This window comes from Podarcis raffonei, chromosome 5, assembly GCF_027172205.1.
Source record: "Podarcis raffonei isolate rPodRaf1 chromosome 5, rPodRaf1.pri, whole genome shotgun sequence".
Lineage (NCBI taxonomy): Eukaryota > Metazoa > Chordata > Lepidosauria > Squamata > Lacertidae > Podarcis > Podarcis raffonei.
The window spans coordinates 84,053,125-84,073,948 of record NC_070606.1 but is presented as its reverse complement, the minus strand read 5'-3'; the positions used below and the strand labels follow the sequence as shown (position 1 = coordinate 84,073,948).

At 40.3% G+C, this 20,824-nt stretch overlaps 1 protein-coding gene across 1 annotated transcript in view; it reads left to right on the top strand.

Annotated features, from left to right (window-relative positions):
* Nucleotides 1-20,824, top strand: part of SI (sucrase-isomaltase) — a 129,432-nt gene that overhangs the window by 51,750 nt on the left and 56,858 nt on the right. The window contains exons 28-40 of the mRNA XM_053390436.1: nucleotides 1,993-2,161; nucleotides 3,123-3,219; nucleotides 3,855-3,967; nucleotides 4,098-4,223; nucleotides 5,692-5,820; nucleotides 6,098-6,208; nucleotides 7,619-7,681; nucleotides 9,307-9,441; nucleotides 10,706-10,790; nucleotides 11,564-11,702; nucleotides 16,469-16,602; nucleotides 17,663-17,697; nucleotides 17,790-17,906. Of these exons, the coding sequence (XP_053246411.1) occupies nucleotides 1,993-2,161; nucleotides 3,123-3,219; nucleotides 3,855-3,967; nucleotides 4,098-4,223; nucleotides 5,692-5,820; nucleotides 6,098-6,208; nucleotides 7,619-7,681; nucleotides 9,307-9,441; nucleotides 10,706-10,790; nucleotides 11,564-11,702; nucleotides 16,469-16,602; nucleotides 17,663-17,697; nucleotides 17,790-17,906 (1,453 nt within the window). The remainder of the gene's footprint in view (nucleotides 1-1,992; nucleotides 2,162-3,122; nucleotides 3,220-3,854; nucleotides 3,968-4,097; nucleotides 4,224-5,691; nucleotides 5,821-6,097; nucleotides 6,209-7,618; nucleotides 7,682-9,306; nucleotides 9,442-10,705; nucleotides 10,791-11,563; nucleotides 11,703-16,468; nucleotides 16,603-17,662; nucleotides 17,698-17,789; nucleotides 17,907-20,824) is intronic.

The window sequence follows — 20,824 nt, the reverse complement described above, 5'->3', positions numbered from 1 at the left end:
TCTTGTGTACAGGTTTGCTCCCTTAAAGGAGCAAAATTAACAGATTTGTCAATCCCCAGGCAAGAGGAAGACTGCTATGCATATTTGTTAGGATGTGACTTAATGCTTGCCACACCATTTTAAAGTCTAACTTTAGGCCCATGTCACCCTGAGGGGGAAAGTTGGGAAATTTAAAATGGTGATTGGTTATGGGGATCCATGGGGTTTGGTGGAGAATAGAGATGAGGGTTTAGATAAAGTTGGAAAAGTCTGCAAGGATCACATAACAGATTTCAGTCTAGTTTTTAAAGAATGGGTGAACTGAGAAAATATTACTGTTTCATGCTTAAAACACCTAGAAGTGTTCTGTTCTCCTGTAAGCCTTTGGGTAAATACTTTGTGAACTGCAGTATTCACTCTGTTTCTTTTAGGATCAGCAGGAAACAGACTAAGCTTAGTTTAGCTTTTCCTCTCCATACCTGTCATCTCAAATGATCAGATAGCACAGAGAGACAAGCACACCATTAAGCAGACAGGAGCATCGCAGATATGTTATAGATCATCATAACCCTTTTCAGCACCATTGGTGCTTAAAATATTTCTCTCACAGGTTCTAAATGATTTCTGATTGTTCCTCACACCTCTGCCACAACAGCTCATCATTTTAAATTTGAAAAGAAGAAATGTTGATGTATATTCTTCCCCAGCCCCATCTCAACCCACTGTTTTGAGAATTGCTAAAATTAGAAGTACTGGCACTGGGACTCAAATATTTTGTCACAGCCAGTTTTAGGAAGGTCTACCTAGGTGATGAGCTTTCCTAGAGCTTTATTCTGTTGGGGACACTCTTTACAATTGTAGGTAGGTGAGTGTGATATCACAGGCCTAAAGGCTATTGATGTATCTGCAGTCTCCATGATTTTAATACTAGGCCTAGGAACACTACATCTTCCTGGGTTTTTGACATTCAGTATGTCCTGCTCTGTGGTGTGGCAAGGCTCAACTAGAATATAAGACAAGGTGAGGTGCAGGCCTGGATACAATATGAGGCAGGGCTGTGCTCTGGGAGGGGAAAAACTATTTTTGCTAGCCATGGTAGCCATTTTGTGGTGGCACCCACAGCAAATATATCAAGATATGAGAACCAGCACCTCTTCTTCTTATTTTTTACCAGAAATAGCATGGTTGAGGCTAATTATGTTCTGAGAACCTAGGTCCCTGGGGAATGTGCCTAAGCATAGCATTTAAAAGAGGTTTGTTCTAAAGGAACATGGCTAAAATGGGTCCTCCAGAAGTTGATGTCATATTACCACTGACCATGCTTGGAGGGGCTGATGGGAAGTGGAGTTCAACAGCATCTAGAGGGCAACATGTTGGCTAGCCCTGTCAAGGTTTGAATTTCACACATTGCTCACCATGAATCATTGGGAAATGACACATCATCAGAATACTCCAGGACTTCACTGAAGTTCTTCTCAGACCACAACTATCCAAAACAGAAGAGGTGTGAAGTTCAACACCCACCCCTCCCACACATGTCAGCTACTATACAATATCTGATATAGTTTCATTATGCGAAACAGAAGTGTGGTGACATGGGCATGGGAGGAAGATTGAAGGCAAACTCTGCATCATCCTGAAGGCACAGTGGAACCCTCAGAGAAAGTTGTATCAACGCAAATCTAGAACCTAATATTAATTAGCAGCATTTCTTGAGGGAAAAATATAAGCATAACAGGATAGGCTTGTCCCTCTTTACCATTGACAGTGTGTCATAGAGGCCTTGTGGAATGAACTGATCAATCATAGCTAATAAATGTCCATTATGACATAATCACAAAGGTTTTTCCATTGCTGTAACATTGATTGCCGCAATATCAGATGATCAGCAATGACATCCCCCCCTCTTCACCCTGCAAATGTTCTGAAACCTTGCCCTCCTCATATATGAAATATAATCCAGTCTGCTTTCTACTTCTTTCTAATGAAAACTGCTGAATATTTTGATTGCAGTTGGGATTCTCAAGTACCTGGCTTCATCTTCAGCGACATGTTCATTCAGATTTCAACTCGCCTCCCTTCGCAGTACGTGTATGGGTTTGGTGAAACAGAGCATGCTCACTTCCGACATGAGATGGACTGGCATACTTGGGGGATGTTCGCAAGGGACCAGTCTCCCGGGGTGAGTTCATTCTTTTACCATCTTCATTACAACATTCAAAAAGATCAGGATGTGTTGAATCTGGACTAAATTAGTTGCACTTGTGTCCCATCAAAATAATTAGGCTGCAGTCCACTAGCCCCTTACACCAGGCTGGGATGCAAGGCAGTGGATGGAGTGGAAGCATTCTTCCGCTTGCTTTTGCCAGCTCAGCTGCCAAACATGCACAGAGTCTCCAACCAGGGCACTCTGAAGAGGAAGGTGGGGTTGAGGTGATGCCCTGGGATTGGCTAGATCCCAAGCCACTCTTGAACCTGGTGCCGCCTGACATCGGTCCAGTTTGGGCCCAATTACTGTGCTGGTGTACTCCCAGAGAAAGGCAACATTTTCTATAAACATAATACCAAAGGGAAATTATTATGATTGTTGTTGTTGTTGTTGTTGTTGTTTGTTGTTGTTGTTGTTGTTATTTCTATATGCACTGCTAATGGTGAGTCTCACCCCTCACAATTTCTGCTGCCAGTCTGGAGAGGCACATGGCTCTGGCAGTAATACACAAGAAATCTAGCATCAACAGAAGTTTACATCAGTCCCAGGTGCTTAGAATGCACCGTGAGCCCCCACAGATCCTTGGATGTGTGCATACTTGAGCTGTATGTATGTTAGAGAGCACTACAGCTCAATCTTAGTATACATTGCGCACACAGATGTACACCCACACTTTCTCCCCTGGCCCCTAAAAATTAAATGTTTTAAGAAACTTTCATTTTATATGTATTTTTATGATAGTTTTCTGCTTGAATGATCTCAGCTCATGGCAATCTGAAGGCAGAATATGAGAAAAAATTGGGAAATTAATATTTACCTTGTTGTGATCTTGAAATGTCTAACCCTTGCTGACATGTGTAGAAGCATGCTGGGGAGAAAATCAATTGGCCAAGGCGTTTGCTCACAGCACGTTATTTTCCCTCCACGATTACAGTACAAGCTTAATACTTATGGAGTTCACCCCTTTTACATGGGCCTAGAAAATGATGGAAATGCTCATGGAGTTCTCTTGCTGAACAGCAATGGAATGGGTAAGTCGCCCTTCATTTTTCTGAAAACTTTGCATTTCTGAATCACAGTTTGTCTCAGGTTGACAGGTGTATGGCCTGTGAGCCATGCCAGTCCCCAGCCTGACTTTTACAGTCCCTTTCCCCCATGCTGGAATGAGATCTTGAGTTGGTGCCTCTTATTTGGCAAGCACCCTGCCTGTTTACATATTGGCAGCAGGGGTGGTGGAGACAGTGGCAGAGCTGATCCGAAACACCTTCCACTATGCCCGCGCTGCACTGAACTCCTTGATATTGGTTATAGAGAGCTCAACCTTTCAGTTTCAGAAAGCAAGGGCACCAACAGCGCCAAGGTTGGTGCAACATCCTTATTTCAAGTTAAGTCAGTCTCCTGCGACTTGGTCAGGAAACAGTATTAGCGAACACAAAGGTCATTTGTGGAAGTCGCAAGCTAATTCTTAACTGGCAGGTGCCCCTACCTTAAGAAATGAGAGATTGGCTCATTCCCTGAGAATTCTAGGGAGTTCTCATTTATCAATGGAAATGCCCTTGGGGTCCAAGTTATTTTTAGCCAGCCTGCTGGAGCAGGTGGAGAAGAGGGTTATTTTGGCAAATACTGGTCATTTTGATAGTTTCATTTCCTGTTTATGAATTTCCAGAGGTAAAGCTCCAACCAACTCCTGCTTTGACTTACCGTACTATTGGAGGGATCTTGGACTTCTATGTAGTTTTGGGACCAACTCCAGAACAAGTGGTTCAGGAATACACTGCAGTAAGTGGTTCAGTAATACATCTGAAACTATCTTATAAAGCCTATACTAAAAATACTATCATTTTGCTTTTTTTTTTTTTGCCAGAGTAAGGTAACGCAAATATCATGTATTTAATTTTCTTATTTCTAGCTCATTGGACGTCCAGTCATGCCACCGTATTGGAGTCTGGGATTCCAATTGTGCCGCTATGGATATGGAAATGACACAGAAATCTCCGATCTTTATGATGCAATGAGAGCAGCTAAGATCCCCTATGTAAGTTGTGTGTAGACATGGCCATTCATTCGTTCTGCTTTAATCCTGCCCTTTTGCTCAGGGCATGTTGTCGCCTTAGCAACCATATGAATTAGGTTAAGCTGAGAGATAATGGCTAGGTTAAAGCTATCCAGCAAACTGCATGATGAGCAGGTATGTAAATTGGGACTCATAGTGATAATTTTCTCTTCATGGAGAATGTCAGTGGTGATAGTCCATAGAATATTTATTTGAACAATCATAGGAATTGGGAAAATGTACATTTAGCTTGTGACTCTTAAGAAAGAGTCAACATTTCTATATATGAAAAGATTAAGGTGCCTTAGAATAGTTAGCAATGAAGCTGACAAAATAGAGGACTTCCCTGGATTCACTCCATTGACACTGGAGTCAAGGCAAAACCTTGTGTGAGATTAAGTGTCAAAGAACTACTTGAGAACAATGGCCACAATGCTATCCAATTATACAAGGTATGACCGGAAAATTCAGTGAATGGTCACAAAAATCTGACAGTGAGAAATATTCAAACATACAGGCCTTCAAAGCAGGCCCCCCTCTGATACAATGCACCATTGACAACGTTTGTAGAACTGTTGGAAACTGCTGGAGAAGTCCTCTTTTCATACTGCTTTCAGTTCCCCTGTCACAGTAGCTTGGACATGTGAAATGTTGGAAAATCTGTGCCCTTTCAGTGTAGATTTCAGTTTTAGAAAAAGAAAGAAATCTGGTGGGCCCAGATCGAGAGAAAACAGAGGGTGGGACAGCTCAGTAACCTCAGTAATGATTTCACACGGAATATGCAATTCTTCCACCATCATTTGGACGGACAAACACAGATCCCACATGAATAACTCACGAACTCTGTCGACATTTGCTACCATTCTGCTCATCGACAGTCTGCCAGACCGAAGGTCATCTTCGATGGTTTGCCGCCCTTCATGGAAACGCTTAAACCTCTCATATCCTGTTTTTTTCAGTTAGGGCTTCATCTCTGTACACAATTGTGAGCATTTCGTGGGTTTCTGATGCCGGTTGTATGTTTGGATATTTCTCGCTGCCTGATTTCTGTGACCATTCACCAAACTTTCCGGTCACACCTTGTATATATTTAAGTGAAAAGTTTCCCAGAGGGAACAAGATGGTCGCGACTGATTTCAAAACAGGAAAGATCTCAAAAATGAGCAGAGTAGTTAAAAGGGAATTGAAAAAGAGATAAAAATACACTTTCAAAGTGTTGGTGAACATGTCACCTAGCAAACTGTATTAAAACTGAAGAGAGTTTGTAGTATTGGTGTAGTATTGGAGCTGCTGTTTAAACAACAAAAAGGAAAAAAGAGAGGTGAAAATTTCACTGGATGTTGCAGAGTCACCTTGCTTTGGCCTATGTGACACTTTGGCTCCTCACCTTTGTCTGTAAATTAGTCATTTAAAACTGTAGATTAAGATCGTTTGATCCTATTCTCCATAGGATGTACAATATGCAGATATTGATTACATGGAACGGCAGCTGGACTTCACTATCGGTCCAGAATTTTCAAAGCTTCCGGCTCTGGTTGACAAAATGAAACGGGATGGAATGCGATTTATCATCATTTTGGTCAGTACATATATTCTGCTCCTGTTTGACCTAATGACTTTAATGTTGGCATAAGTGGGCTATCTATTGTGCCACCCTGAACTCTGACCTGTTTTTTGCTGCGCCTATTTTGCATTTTCCCTAGTGGAATGGCTGCACTGGTAGAGTCTTCCGTTCGAGTGGCTCTTGTGCACCAAGGTTTCTGCCATATCCTAAAAGCTGGCATATTTTGAGAACAGGATTGCTCCTTTAATAACTATTATGCCTTTAGTTCTTAAGCCAAAGTTCTTCATTTCAGGATCCAGCCATTTCTGGGAACGAAACCAAGCCTTATCCGCCATTCACAAGAGGGGTTGAGGACGATGTCTTCATTAAATGGCCTAATAGCAGCAATATTGTGTGGGGGAAGGTAATATTTTTTGCATACTATCATTAGCATTAATTCCATGTACAAGTGCCTTAAAATGCCTTAAATGTTCTTTTTTGGGTTAAATTGGGCCTCTGGTCATCTTAGTAAAGGTGGTTTATCTTCCCTATGGTTGCCAGGTTGTGGCAACCATAGTCTACCAGCTGAGAAACTCCTTAGTTTATGTAAAAAAAACTTTTCTTCTTGAATAGACTATTAGAAGTCATCTGATTTCAGATAATAATTGCTGCTAGCAGTATAATTATGGTCTGGTATTAACAAATTCCAATGAAGAAGGGTGCATGCTCAAAACAGCCATATGTTGGCATTTTAAGAAAGGAGTAATGAAAGTGATATGCAGATATGCAGATGACCTCAGATATGCAGATGACACAACCTTGATGGCAGAAAGTGAGGAGGAATTAAAGAACCTTTTATTGAGGGTGAAAGAAGAGAGCGCAAAATATGGTCTGAAACTCAGCATCAAAAAAACGAAGATCATGGCCACTGGTCCCATCACCTCCTGGCAAATAGAAGGGGAAGAAATGGAGGCAGTGAGAGATTTTACTTTCTTGGGCTCCATGATCACTGCAGATGGTGACAGCAGCCATGAAATTAAGAGACGCCTGCTTCTTGGGAGGAAAGCAATGACAAACCTAGACAGCATCTTAAAAAGTAGAGACATCACCTTGCCAACAAAGGTCCGTATAGTAAAAGCTATGGTTTTCCCAGTAGTGATGTATGGAAGTGAGAGCTGGACCATAAAGAAGGCTGATTGCCGAAGAATTGATACTTTTGAATTATGGTGCTGGAGGAGACTCGAGAGTCCCATGGACTGCAAGAAGATCAAACCTATCCATTCTTAAGGAAATCAGCCCTGAGTGCTCACTGGAAGGACAGATCATGAAGCTGAGGCTCCAATACTTTGGCCACCTCATGAGAAGAGAAGACTCCCTGGAAAAGACCCTGATGTTGGGAAAGATGGAGGGCACAAGGAGAAGGGGACGACAGAAGACGAGATGGTTGGATAGCGTCTTCGAAGCTACAAACATGAGTCTGACCAAACTGCGGGAGGCAGTGGAAGACAGAAGTGCCTGGCGTGCTCTGGTCCATGGGGTCACGAAGAGTCGGACACGACTAAACGACTAAACAACAACAACAACAACAACAAATGAAAGTGAGGAGTGTTGCATCCTTTTATTTATCTCTCCACCATCTCAGTTTTGGAGCAGGATAATGTAACCCTTGATTTTGTTTTAAAAAGAAGGTTACTCGATTGTTATCACTTGATGGATTTCCACTCCACCTTTCTGAGTGAATTGCAGTGGTTCATTTGTAAAGAAAAGTTCCCCAAACCCTGTCATTTCATTATTTCATTATGCTAACCATTTTCAAATAACTTTGCCATCATAGGTATGGCCTGATTACCCTGGTGTAGTTGTGAATACATCAATATCCTGGGACGAGCAAACAGAGGTAAGTTTGCACTTGTGTCTTTCCTTTAAAAAGCCCCAGTAATTGTGAAAACAATGCAGTAGTGCTAATAATAATATAATACAATTAATTAATTAATTAATTAAATTTGTATATCGCCCTTCATCCATGGATCTCAGGTCCGTTCACAACATAAAGATACAATGTAAAAATACAAAAAAAACCATGAACCAGTAACCCTCTTCCCCACATAATAATGAACTAATGACAGCAAGGCTAGCGGGGGAAGAATTTGGTAAGCCCAAGGTAGTTTCGATCCCCCTTCTCCTAAAAAAGCAGTCCATTTGTGCCATAATTCAAAGTGTATTTGGCACCACGGAGAGTGATGCAACCAATTGTTAGTCATGTTTGAGAAATGAATTCATAAATCATAGAATCATAGAATCATAGAATCATAGAGTTGGAAGAGACCACAAGGGCCATCGAGTCCAACCCCCTGCCAAGCAGGAAACACCATCAGAGCACTCCTGACATATGGTTGTCAAGCCTCTGCTTAAAGACCTCCAAAGAAGGAGACTCCACCACACTCCTTGGCAGCAAATTCCACTGTCGAACAGCTCTTACTGTCAGGAAGTTCTTCCTAATGTTTAGGTGGAATCTTCTTTCTTGTAAATGATTTTGGGCAAGCACAATTCCTATGCAAAAGTCCCAACAATGCAATCCTGTACTTGTCTACTCAGAAGTCAATCCCATTGAGTTTAATAGGAATTGCTCCCAGTTAAGTGTGTATAGCAGACATGTCCGACCAGTCATCCGTGTTCTACAGGTAGATACTGGGGATGCTTCAGGTTGATCACTGGCTTAAGAAAATTGTTCGCCTGTGTGCTCCTGATTGATTGATCGATCTGCGTCCCGCCCCTGGCGCTATGTCTCATATACGTTGCCATCGCCTCTGTGAAAGCTTATATTCCCTGTGTCGTACTCCCTCAAAGCTCAACAACTCTGGGAAATGCTCCCCCCCCCAAAAAAAAGCTCAAAAACTTTTGGCAATGACAATGGGTAAATCACTGCCAGTTTTATTATACTGGGAGTAGATTGTAGTCTCCTCAGAGTTGGACATGCCTGGTGTATAGGATTTCAGCCTGAATGGCTCTTTAGACTTTGTCCATAGTGACCATGGAGATGTGTGTGGGCATATTATGTAAAGCAGGGATAGGCAGAGGATAGAGCACAGATGTTGGACCACCTTCTACCCACTTGCTAGTTTTGAAAAGATCTTCTGTTCTTAAGGAAGTATGCAGACCCATGATATAATAATAATAATAATTTATTATTTATACCCCACCCATCTAGCTGGGTTTCCCCAGCCACTCTGGGTGGCTTCCAACAAAGATTAAAAATATATTAAAACATCAGTCATTAGAAACTTCCCTAATGCGGACTATTTCTGCCTAAACTGTTAAGAGAATCTGAAAATGCATTCATAGACCATGAGGAGCCAGATCTCTCAAGACTTGGCAGCCCATCTCCGCTTTTGAAAGTTCTGTGATTCACGTGGTGTCAGTCTTTTCCAGCGATGGATCGTGCACACTTCTTGCCTATTAGTTACAAATAAGCAATTGTATCTAAGTAATATGTTGTTTTCTTCACATTCTCTATTATTCCAGTTATACAGAGCTTACGTTGCATTCCCAGACTTCTTCCGCAACTCTACAGTGCAGTGGTGGAAAAGAGAAATTCAGGAGTTCCACACCAACCCTACCAATCCAGCAAATAGCATTAAATTTGATGGCATATGGATTGTAAGTCCTGCACCTATTTTAGCATTGTCTATGTTGTTTTCTACAGCTATGGATGTGGTAAACAGATACTGGAAAAAAGCAACTCATATTTTCAGTGGATTAATGTCATTTTAGTTTTTTTACACTAACAGTTATGTTTTTATGCAGAGAAAACTATCCAAATTATCTTGAAATGTGCTAGTAATAGGATACGTCTACATTAATGGGTAGAGTATGATTATGAAGATTTAATTTATTAACCACCCTTCACCCTAAGGTTCCAGGGTGGGTTGCAAACCTTTAAACACAACATTACAATACAATATTTAAAGCAATTTACAATTATAGAAATAAGTTGGATCCTAAAAATACACACTTCAAGTGTCAAAGGTCATGGCAAAGAGGTGAGTCCTTGTTACTAAAGGGTTGTCTGGACGATATCAAACATGTGTGCCTACCCATAAATCACTGCTATCCTATTTCTGCATTCGTCCGCTTTCATCTGCTTTATTATCTTGACCCTGTGAATGTTGTCCATCATTTCAGTGCAAGATGCAAATAAATGCATATTAGCATTTACCAGAGCCCAGACGCCCAAGGTTTTTGTTATGGGGAAATATATTGACAGTGAATTTGCTCCTCAACACAGTACAAGAAATGTTTGGGAGGTGGATGAAGGAAGCCTGTATTTATTTGGATAAGGATGGGATACAATCCACCCCCCCCCCAAAAAATACTAATTTTTCTGGAGTTCTAACAACAACAGTCAGGTACAGAAGAAAACGAAAGAATAAATAGATTTAAAAGAAAAAAGAATAGTCACAATTGTTGATAAAGGAATATAGGATGCAGCTATGAAATTTACTGAGTCAATAATAAAACATTCCAAGAGGAAAAGGATGTGTGATCTATAATTATAGAGGGTCCCATTTTCTAAATCAAAACAATAGCATTTTAAACAACAACAGAAAAAGTAACCTTGAACTGTCCTAAATCCAGACACTCACATAGACCTGTGATACCTGATGCTCCCAAGCAATGTACAGTAGAAATATCTTTTTAATAAATCATTTTATAGCTTCCACATATACATCCCCTACACATACACAGCATATACTTGGGCTCATTTCTTCATTTCATCTTGGCATGCCTTCAGGATTCTTGGACACTTTGAATGGAGAGACATGATGCCTCCTCATATATTTTCATAGTATAATCAAAGGCTATCAGAAACACAAAGGATGGTCCATATTGCTTATGTGTTTTGTTTTGTTTTCAATGTAAGGATATGAATGAACCATCAAATTTTGTCAATGGTGCAGTTGGTGGCTGTGGGAACTCCGAACTAAATTTTCCTGTATATATACCAAGTAAGTGTAATTACTATGCCTACTTTTAGATCACTTGTAATGTTGTTGTATACCAGGTGTGTGCTGAGTTTGGGACAAATCATCATCATCATCATTTTTAATTTGTATACCGTCTTTCTATCTTAAAATACTCAAGGCGGTTTACAAGCTGAAGAAACAAAAAATGTACATCCTATAACAATCTAATGCACTACAAAAATACAATAATTAAACAAAACTTTAAAATAAGCAACCTACATCAAAAAAGTAACATTCAACAATTATTAGAATAGTATAAAATAATAATATAAACAAAAAGAAGTTAAAGAGAAATCCACTCAGCAGTTACAATAAATAATTTCTAAACTATAATCAATAAAACGGCAAGCCACAGTACATAAAATAATACAATACAAACTGAAAGGCCGAGACTGGAGGGTGGGGCAAGGCAGGTGGAAGAAGGCCTTACCTGATGAAGTCTCTCCCCTCAATGTTCTTCTTCCAGGCACAGCTTCCTTAAGAGGATTAATCATGTAATCATGAAGGGGCCATAGTTATACCTTCACCACCCCTGCATACATACATACATAGACATATACGCACAACACAAATTCAGAAGAGTCAAATTAATATTTTGTCTACGCCATTCAAATATCATCCCTCTGGAGTCTACTCCAAACCAGAAATTTTAATTTTGATATTCCAACATGACTTTATAAATTGATTTTTAAACATGAAAGTAGAAGATGGGTAAGATTTTGTTTAACCCCTTTTAACGTTTTGTTCTTCATTAGACTTATTAGGAAGAGATGTTGGGCTGAGTAGTAAAACCTTGTGCATGCAGAGTCAACAATTTCTGGCAGATGGAACCCCAGTTCGACACTATGATGTCCACAATCTATATGGCTGGTCACAAACGAAGCCTACATATGAGTAAGTTACATGTTGTTGTTTTTCCTTTTTGGGTACATTGTTTCCCTGGGGCTTGTCTTACCTTTTAAACAATTCAGTTCTCCATTTGCTAGAAACAATTTGTACAAATGATTTACAAAGTTATACAAGGCTTATTTTATCTTTTTTTAAAAAAACATAAAGGTGCTCAACATATTTAAATTTTGCCCTTTCCTTTATTTGTACTTGTTTGAACAAGAAAAAACAAAAAACCACCAAAATTACTGAGTTCTTAACTAGTATATACTGTAGGGTATATGTTTCACAAATATAGTTGTACCTTGGATCCAGAACGCCCTGGAACTCGGACGTTTTGGCTCCCTAACGCCACAAACCCGGAAGTGATTGTTCTGGTTTGTGAATGTTCTTTTGGAACCCAAATGTCCGATGGGGCTTCCACTGCTTCTGATTGGCTGCAGGAGCTTCCTGCCGCCAATCAAGAAGCCATGATTTGGTTTTCGAACTTTTTGGAAGTCGAACGAACTTCCGGAACGGATTCTGTTTGACTTCCAAGGTACGACTCTCCCTCACAACTAGCAAGTAAGTGCTTATGGCAGTGTTTTCCAAACTTGGGTCTCCAATTATTTTGGGACTACCGTTCTCATTATCCTTGACCATCGGTCCTGCTAGCTAGGGATGATGGGAGTTGTAGTCCTAAAACAGTTGGAGACCCAAGTTTGGGAACACACAGGCTTATTGTTTACTGCTAGAACACTAAGTAAGTCCCACTGAGCTGAATGGGAGTTACTTCTGAGTAGACATGCATTGGATTACACGATTAGCATTCCTTCAGTGGCCAGAGAACTCTGCAATATCAATAATATCTTGATGGAAAATAGGAAGCTGCATTATACTGAGTCAGAGCAATTGTCTATCTGGCCCAATTCATCTAAACTGACAGCCAGCCATTTTCCAAAGTTTCAGGCAGGGTGTAGTTAACCAATCTAGGAAACATTATGCCATTCGTTGGTATTATAGTGCATAGTATTCTGTGGTAGATTCTGAAGGCTGGTAGCCTTGAAAGTTTCTGTTAAAAAGGTTACAATAAGTTCATGAAGAAGGGTCCGATATTGGCCATATTGGTATGCTGTGTACTTCAACTGACCTACAGTCAGATGAAAATCCAGGGAAGTGGCAGTGGGGTTGAGGTGGGGAAAACATTATTACATGCTAGGGCTGTAATTTGTCACTCCCCTCCTACTTTCCATCACCAGTGATGTGGATGACGTCCAAGATCTCCAATTCATGTTAGCAAACACCATGGCAGTGCATGCACAATGTATCTGTGGATGCTGAGTGCCATGGGAACAGCCTGAATAGCCTCTTAAGCATCAAGTTTCATTGTCTTGTTTCTAAGACTGCAAGTACATTGGGGCCCGATATTAAGAGACCTGATTCCTCACTTAGCTGGGAGCAAATTATTTGTACGCATATTCTAATAACCAGATTATGTTGTGCAAACTTAATTGTTGACCTGGTTTGTGAAACCAAATGGTCAGCTTAGTGGTTTTAATATGGATGTTTAATTACATCCCGCTAAACACTCTTGTTTCCGTGCATTCAGATGCAACACAGGGAACATATAAATGGGATTCCTCTTATGAGAGGTATTCAAAGGCCATCTTGAGACAGTCCTATGTGATGCAGATGCAGAAAGTTCCGGCAACTGTAATAAAGACTGCTCTGCCATTCACTGATGTCACAAAGCAGTTTTCAGCATTTTTGATAGGCCATTAAGGCTAGCATAAGAAATTAAAGTTGAAAATAACCCCTTGCTCCAAGCCTCATATGTGATGGACTACTTTAATTAAAAAGCTTGTATTTGTTTGGCTAGGATTCCACGTAGGCTACACTGAATGATTATTTTAAATTAAGTGTTCTGTATACCCATTCTTAAATTAATAACCTTAACAATTCACTTTTTAAAAAGTAAATGTTAAAGAGGGGCAAGAGGGTGCATATTATGTAAAGAAAATGGGCAAGACTTGCTCTTCAAAAAAATTTTCTTCAGCTCCGAGGCAACTTTATTACATGCTAATTCCTTATTGAGTTATATTCTCTTTTAGATAATCTCCGATCTAATGGTAATATTTCTAGGTTGTTTCCTTTCCAATTCAATGAGCAAGCAAAGAACAACATCCCCTCCCCTTAAACACTCCGTGGACTGTAATGACCTTGGAGGCCTTGATAAGTTTGATATTACTATGGAGAAAGTGGGGTGGGGGGAGTAGAGGCAAGGAGGCCACCTTTAAAAAATCAACAACAAAACCCTGAGTACACATTATACGTGGCAGGATCTTGGCATTTTGCTGTCACTCATGACACTTGCAAAACTGTTGAATGGACATGGGTGAGTGGATTCACATTCTATAGTATCAGGTAGACTAAAGTATGTTTTGAACATTATCAGCAGGCAATAATTCAGCACTCTGGATGATGGTATCTTTAAAATTGTAAATAATACATTAAAAATTGCTTTCTTCTGTAGAGAAGACACTGCTAAGCTAAGTATTGCTTTGAAACTATTTACCGGTTTCATTCAAAATATACAAACTTATGAAGGGATAGCTATCCACTAAATGAGGGACGTGGGTGGTGCTGTGGGTTAAACCACAGAGCCTAGGGCTTGCCGATCAGAAGGTTGGCGGTTCAAATCCCCACAATGGGGTGAGCTCCCATTGTTCGGTCCCTGCTCCTGCCAACCTAGCAGTTTGAAAGCACGTCAAAGTGCAAGTAGATAAATAGGTACCGCTCTGGCGGGAAGGTAAACGGCGTTTCCGTGCGCTGCTCTGGTTTGCCAGAAGCGGCTTAGTCATGCTGGCCACATGACCCGGAAGCTGTACGCCAGCTCCCTCGGCCAATAAAGCGAGATGAGCACCGCAACCCCAGAGTTGGTCACGACTGGACCGAATGTTCAGGGGTCCCTGTACCTTTTATTATCCACTAAATGTGGCTAAGCCAAGACAGCCTGGTTTATTATTGGTTTCATTTTCGTTATTATCAACTTGCCGCTCCCTTTTTTCTATTAATGCTAGCCTAAAATTTTCTATTAATGCTAGCCTAAATGGTCCATTGGTGTGATCCAATATGGCTGTTCTTATGCTCACACTTCTCTGAATGTGACTGCACTTTGTTTGCAACTTCAACGTATCACGATGCATATTATGATTGAAAATTCACAGTTCAGTGTTTTTCTGTCAGGACATATGGATCGAAATATGTATTTTTTAAGAGAGAAAAACATATCCAACTAGAAATAAGATATTAAATAAAGAATTAAAAGTCCATATTTTGCGTAGGGATGTGTGACTTTGTCTATATCCAGTCCTTGTCGCTTTTGCATGTGAGAACTCATAAGTTTACTCTGCCCCATCTCCACAATCAACAGCACTTTTTAAACAAACAAACAAACAAAGCCAAAAAAGAATCCAGATTTAAATATAGCTTTAAGAAATCTATCACAGCACATTTTCTCTTAAAATAATATACTCTAAATGTGCTTGCATTTCATATTAAATTCGGTCATGTCTTTTGAACCAAGAACTGCATTGAAACATTTGGTAAGTGCAAAGGCCAGTAGAAAATATTAACTTTAAATGTGAAGATTTAAGTCTGGCAGAGGCAGAACAAGTATTTTAAATAGTGTTTTGGTTATACCACCCTTTTTTTGCTGGTTTAATTTATGCTGAGTTGCCAGGTCATAGGTTTAGGATACAGCCTAAGTACCACCCCCTCTGTTCTTGCCACACCATGCTTCCGCTATGCCCCCTTTTCACGTTTTACGGCAATTTAAGATCAACTTGGCTTGAGTCAACTGCATAGACCCTGGCCGAGCCGGAATATGCTGGTATATCTCCAGATGAATCAAGGATGTAGGAGTTAAGCTGTCACATCCTGACACAGCTGGCAATCTACTCATCCTGGCAGATTTTCCTATAGGATTGCTTCCTTACAATTGCACTGCTTTGGAGTAAATGTTCCAACCTAGCCTCCATGTAGTAGAATCTGAATAGATGCTTTAAAAAAATTATGTACATACCTGTTAATTCTATATATATTGGTTCTAAATATTCACTGGATTTTATTTCTTTTTTTAATTTTTCAAATATTTTATTATTAAAATAATTCAACATTAATACATACATATTACGAATATACAAACAGACATTTCATACAATCCTTAAAAATATTCATACATACCCACACTCAATCCCACAGATACTTCCTTTTCCCACCACCACCCCTCACCCCACCCTTGTGTTAGACTTCCAATCTACTCAATTGCAATTTCTTTCCACTTGTATTTTCTACTTCTTTTTCTGTTACACATTGTTATCCACCTTATTTAGTATTTCAGTACAGTGGTACCTCGGGTTACATACGCTTCAGGTTATAGACGCTTCAGGTTACAGACTCCGCTAACCCAGAAATAGTACCTTGGGTTAAGAACTGTGCTTCAGGATGAGAACAGAAATTGTGCTCCGGCAGCGGGGCGGCAGCAGGAGGCCCCATTAGCTAAAGTGGTGCTTCAGGTTAAGAGCAGTTTCAGGTTAAGAACGGAACTCCGGAACGAATTAAGTACTTAACCAGAGGTACCACTGTATTTATAATGGAACTCATTTATTCTAATAGAAGTTCTGATTTTTCAATATGATATTGCAAGTATCCTTTAAACACCTTCCAGCCCTAAATATTCACTGGATTTTATTTCTGACTCATTTGGTTTCTATTTTAATTTCCAATCCTAGTGCTTTACAAAGTGTCACCGGAGAACGTGGCATTATCATTCCTCGTTCAACATATCCGTCGAGTGGCAAATGGGCAGGCCATTGGCTTGGTGATAACTTCTCGCGGTGGGATCAGCTTTTGAAATCTATAATTGGTGAGTCAAATTATACATTGTTGATACGTTTTGTGATGAGTAGTGTGTTTTCTGGAAGTTGTACTTGTTTTTAATGAGCAAGATTTTCTTAATAGTGATATTACAAAGTTGTTGCCTGATGAGAATTGGTATCCCATTTTGCAACAAGAGTGCATAAATAAAAACTGATGGCCATAGAAAAGGTATCTGTCCCTCTCTCCCCACAAACAGGCAGAGTGACAGAGTGTTCAGAAAGAAAAGACATATAACAACATTAATGTTGTACTTAGGCATTGTTGTTCCTGCACAATAAGTATTTTTACTGACAACAATGGAAGATCCTAATAAGGTGATGACTGTATTCAGCAGTATTTACAAAGTATGTGCAAATCCTAAGTGGGTCCTCAAGGCTTTTTAGAGAGCTGGTACTAATGTGACCAATTTCATGGGCGAGAGTTCCAAAGGCTAGTGGTCACCACTGAAAAGGCCTTGTCTACTGACAGAATCTTCTGAAAATCTTGATGCAAAACTTGCCTCCACTCATTTGTGTCTAACTTCCATCTCACTTATTATTCTCAGTGACAAGGAAGCTCTCCCCCCCTCCTAAAAATGCAAACAAGTTTTGTACGTGTTATGCACACACACATTCCAGGTTTCCAGCACATAAAAAAATGCACATAACTGTATCAAAATGCACATGCAGCAATCTCAGGGATACAATTATGTGGCAGAAATGTAATGCAGCATGGAGGTCCAATGCATGCCGAGCTTGTTTGGGTCAGAACTGCCAAATTCCATGTATAAATGCAACTGGATTATATCTTCATCCCTAGCCCTGTGCTTTGTGCCTATCACTTTAAGTGATCTCAATGACAGGCAAACGAGAAGGACTCCTAGAGTCAAACTAAAGCCCTTTTGACATGCTCTGTCCCATGCTTCCATTTTGGCCTACCACTTAACTAACATTCAGCGTAACAGCTTGTATGTATGTGACTGAATAAGACCCAAACAAAATGTTAGATAAGTGTCTTTTACAGTGAAGGGAGATGCATTTGATAAACTTAGACTATTTCTCTTACAGGTATGATGGAGTTCAGCCTTTTCGGAATATCCTACGTAAGTCTGAGTCATAACCCAACAATTTAACCTATTATCCTGTATTTGAAATAATATGTGGCATTAATACTCAGTTATTTTAATATGTTCAGACTGGAGCAGATATCTGTGGTTTCAATGACCATACAAACTACCAAATGTGTGCTCGTTGGATGCAGCTGGGAGCCTTTTATCCATTTGCCAGGAATCACAACGGCATAGGATATATGGTAAGCTTTGCTATGCATTGCTTAATTACTTGTTTTAGTTACATTGTGAAAATCTGCTACTTTCCCATTGCGCCCTCATCTAAAACTGCTATGGTCAAATCCTTACCTCATTACCGCAGTCTCCTCCTCCTGAGCATTCCCTTGCCGCATCATCTTCAATTTTTTATTTTTATTATATTTAAATTAATATACTACTTAATGCCAAGATGGTGTCTAAGCAGTTTGCAAAACACCAATTAGACAACATTTTTAAAACACAGATAATTAATAACAGAACGTGCAATAATTAAAATATACACTAAAACAACCCTACTAATATATTAAAATATAATCTACCGTGATTTAAAACAAAACAATCTAATTGAAACAAGACAGCAATGAAAACGGGAGTCTCCAGTTCAGAGAAGAAGGGAATGCCATTGTAAACAGGTGTGCCTTCAAAAGCCCGCAGAATATCAATATAGATGGGGCATCTCATATGTCAATAAGGAGTGCATTCCACAATACCTGGTCACAATCTGCCAAAGCGTTCCCTGTCCCGTCCACATGATATCTCTTCTCAGACACTAGATTGCTATCCCCACTAGATCAGAATGGTTATTGAAACTGGTAGAATATGCTGAGCTAGATAGTCTCAGGGAACAGATTAAAGATAAATCTAAGCAGGAGCATTTCAAATTGGGAATTTCTTAAGAGATATTTAAAGAATAATCGGTTGCAGCCTTTGAGTGATCTCTGTAAATAATCCATGTTAAAAGAAGGGGGGGGAATGAGTATTAATTCTTTATTATTAAATATGTTAAGAAGTTTATGCAATAGGTTTATTAAAATGAAAAGAATATGGAAAGGATGGAAAGTCAAAGTTTATGTTGAAAAAATTATTGTTAGAAGATTTGTATTCTTTTGTTTTGTTTTTTTAATGAATTTGGTTTACAGATAACAATGAATATACGGTTCTGTTGTACCAGTGTAATTATGGACAATAAAGCATGGAAAATGTTAAAAAAGAAAGAAAGATTGCTATCCCCTTTTGCATACCACATGGGCAGCCCATCCCGTTTCTCCACCTGAGGCAAAATGGGAATTGCCACATCCTGTCCCACCTTAGGGCACCCCATGTCTCCTGCCACACCCTACTTCTGCTGCTTCTGTGCCCAATTTCTCACTGAACGTGGCAGGAGCTGGAGCGCTGCTCAAAGAGTGTTGCCCCTTGCTCAATTTCTCTGCCCAGGGGCAGAGAAGGCGAGTGGCAACGCTGCAGAATGCAACGTCTCCCTCTCAGCAGTGGTGGAGCAGGTGGAGCACTGCCTCAAGCACTTCTGCCGCCTGAGGCACGCCACACAAAGGTTACTGTGCTTTGGCATCTTAGCAACCACTGTGTTAAAGGTAAAGGTAAAGGACCCCTGACAGTTAAGTCCAGTAGCAAACGACTCTGGGGTTGTGGCGCTCATCTCGCTTTACTGGTTGAGGGAGCCGGCGGTTGTCCGCAGACATTTTTTTTCGGGTCATGTGGCCAGCATGACTAATCCGCCTCTGGTGAAACCAGAGCAGTGCATGGAAACGCCATTTACCTTCCTACCGGAGCGGCACCTCTTTATCTACTTGCACTTTGACGTACTTTCGAACTGCAAGGTTGGCAGGAGCAGGGACCAAGCAACGAGAGCTCACCCTGTCGCAGGGATTCGAACCGCCGACCTTCCAATCGGCAAGCCCTAGGCTCAGTGATTTAACCCACAGCGCCACCCGTGTCCCTTCTTTTAAAGGAAACACAATACCTGAAAGCACAGAAAAACAGATCTCACTTAGAATATGGGTATTGTAGAAAATGGGTTAAAAAGTGGGGATAAGTTAAACAGAAAAAAACAGGACTATTCTGGAGTAGCAAGATCTATTTTTATTGCACATTTCTAAAGAATTGCCACTTCCTTTTTAAAAAAAGCCAGTGCTTTATCTTGCAGCAGCACACCTTTCAATGGGTCTTTTAAAAAGCCTTTAAAAATGTAGATTCAGGGTTATCATGTTGCCTCCAGTCTAACCCAATTTGCCAAGGTATTGTTCCTTTCCTTTAATAAAGATTGAAAGGGTCGCTTGACATCACTCATTAGCACTCCTTTCCCCCTTTTAAAAGTCCTGAGTGGTGCCCTGCAGGAAAGAAGGCAAATTTAGCAGAATGTGTCACATGTTCTGTAGACCGGACTGGGAATTTTTCTTCCCTTCTCTCTCACACACTTGAAATTTGTGAAATGTTTTCAAAGGTGAGTGGTGCTACTGTGAATCAGGGGCACAACTCATTCCTCCTTATCTCCTTTTCCATTCTACGAAGATCACTTTGGACCAAGTCCTATCATTTGTTGTTTAAAATAATGTTGGCCCCAAGAATTCTGCCCATGTATTTTGATCTCTTTGGGATGGGGGGCAAAATTGGTGAATAATAGGAATTTGGGAGGGGGAATTCAAGATGAAGTAGCAGAGAGATTCCTCACCCCACTCCAGAAATCTTTGTTGCTGCCTCAGTCTATGGCAGAGGGACTCTCAGCAGTGTAGCTGCTACATTTTCTAATTTGGGACAAAAATTCCCAAGGCATTTAAGAGGGATGTTTAGGTTCTCTCCCATCCACAACTGTGTTGTAGGGAATAAACCACCCTGTGAATTACTGTGCAGAGTATCTGGCCCAGCTTTAACATGGCTGATATAAATGTTGAAGCTGGGGCAAAAAAAAAGTAGAATTGGTCCAAAGGAGCAGACCATGAGGGTTTTGTAAGACATTATATGAAGAAGGAGAGCAGGTTTTCCCTGATGTTTCAGAAGGGTCTGGTTCACTTATTTATTAACGTACTTAATTCCATTTCTGTATCACCTCCTGTGGCGATCACACAGGTCTCCCGGACGTTTGATGGTCTATTGACCCTGTGATTGC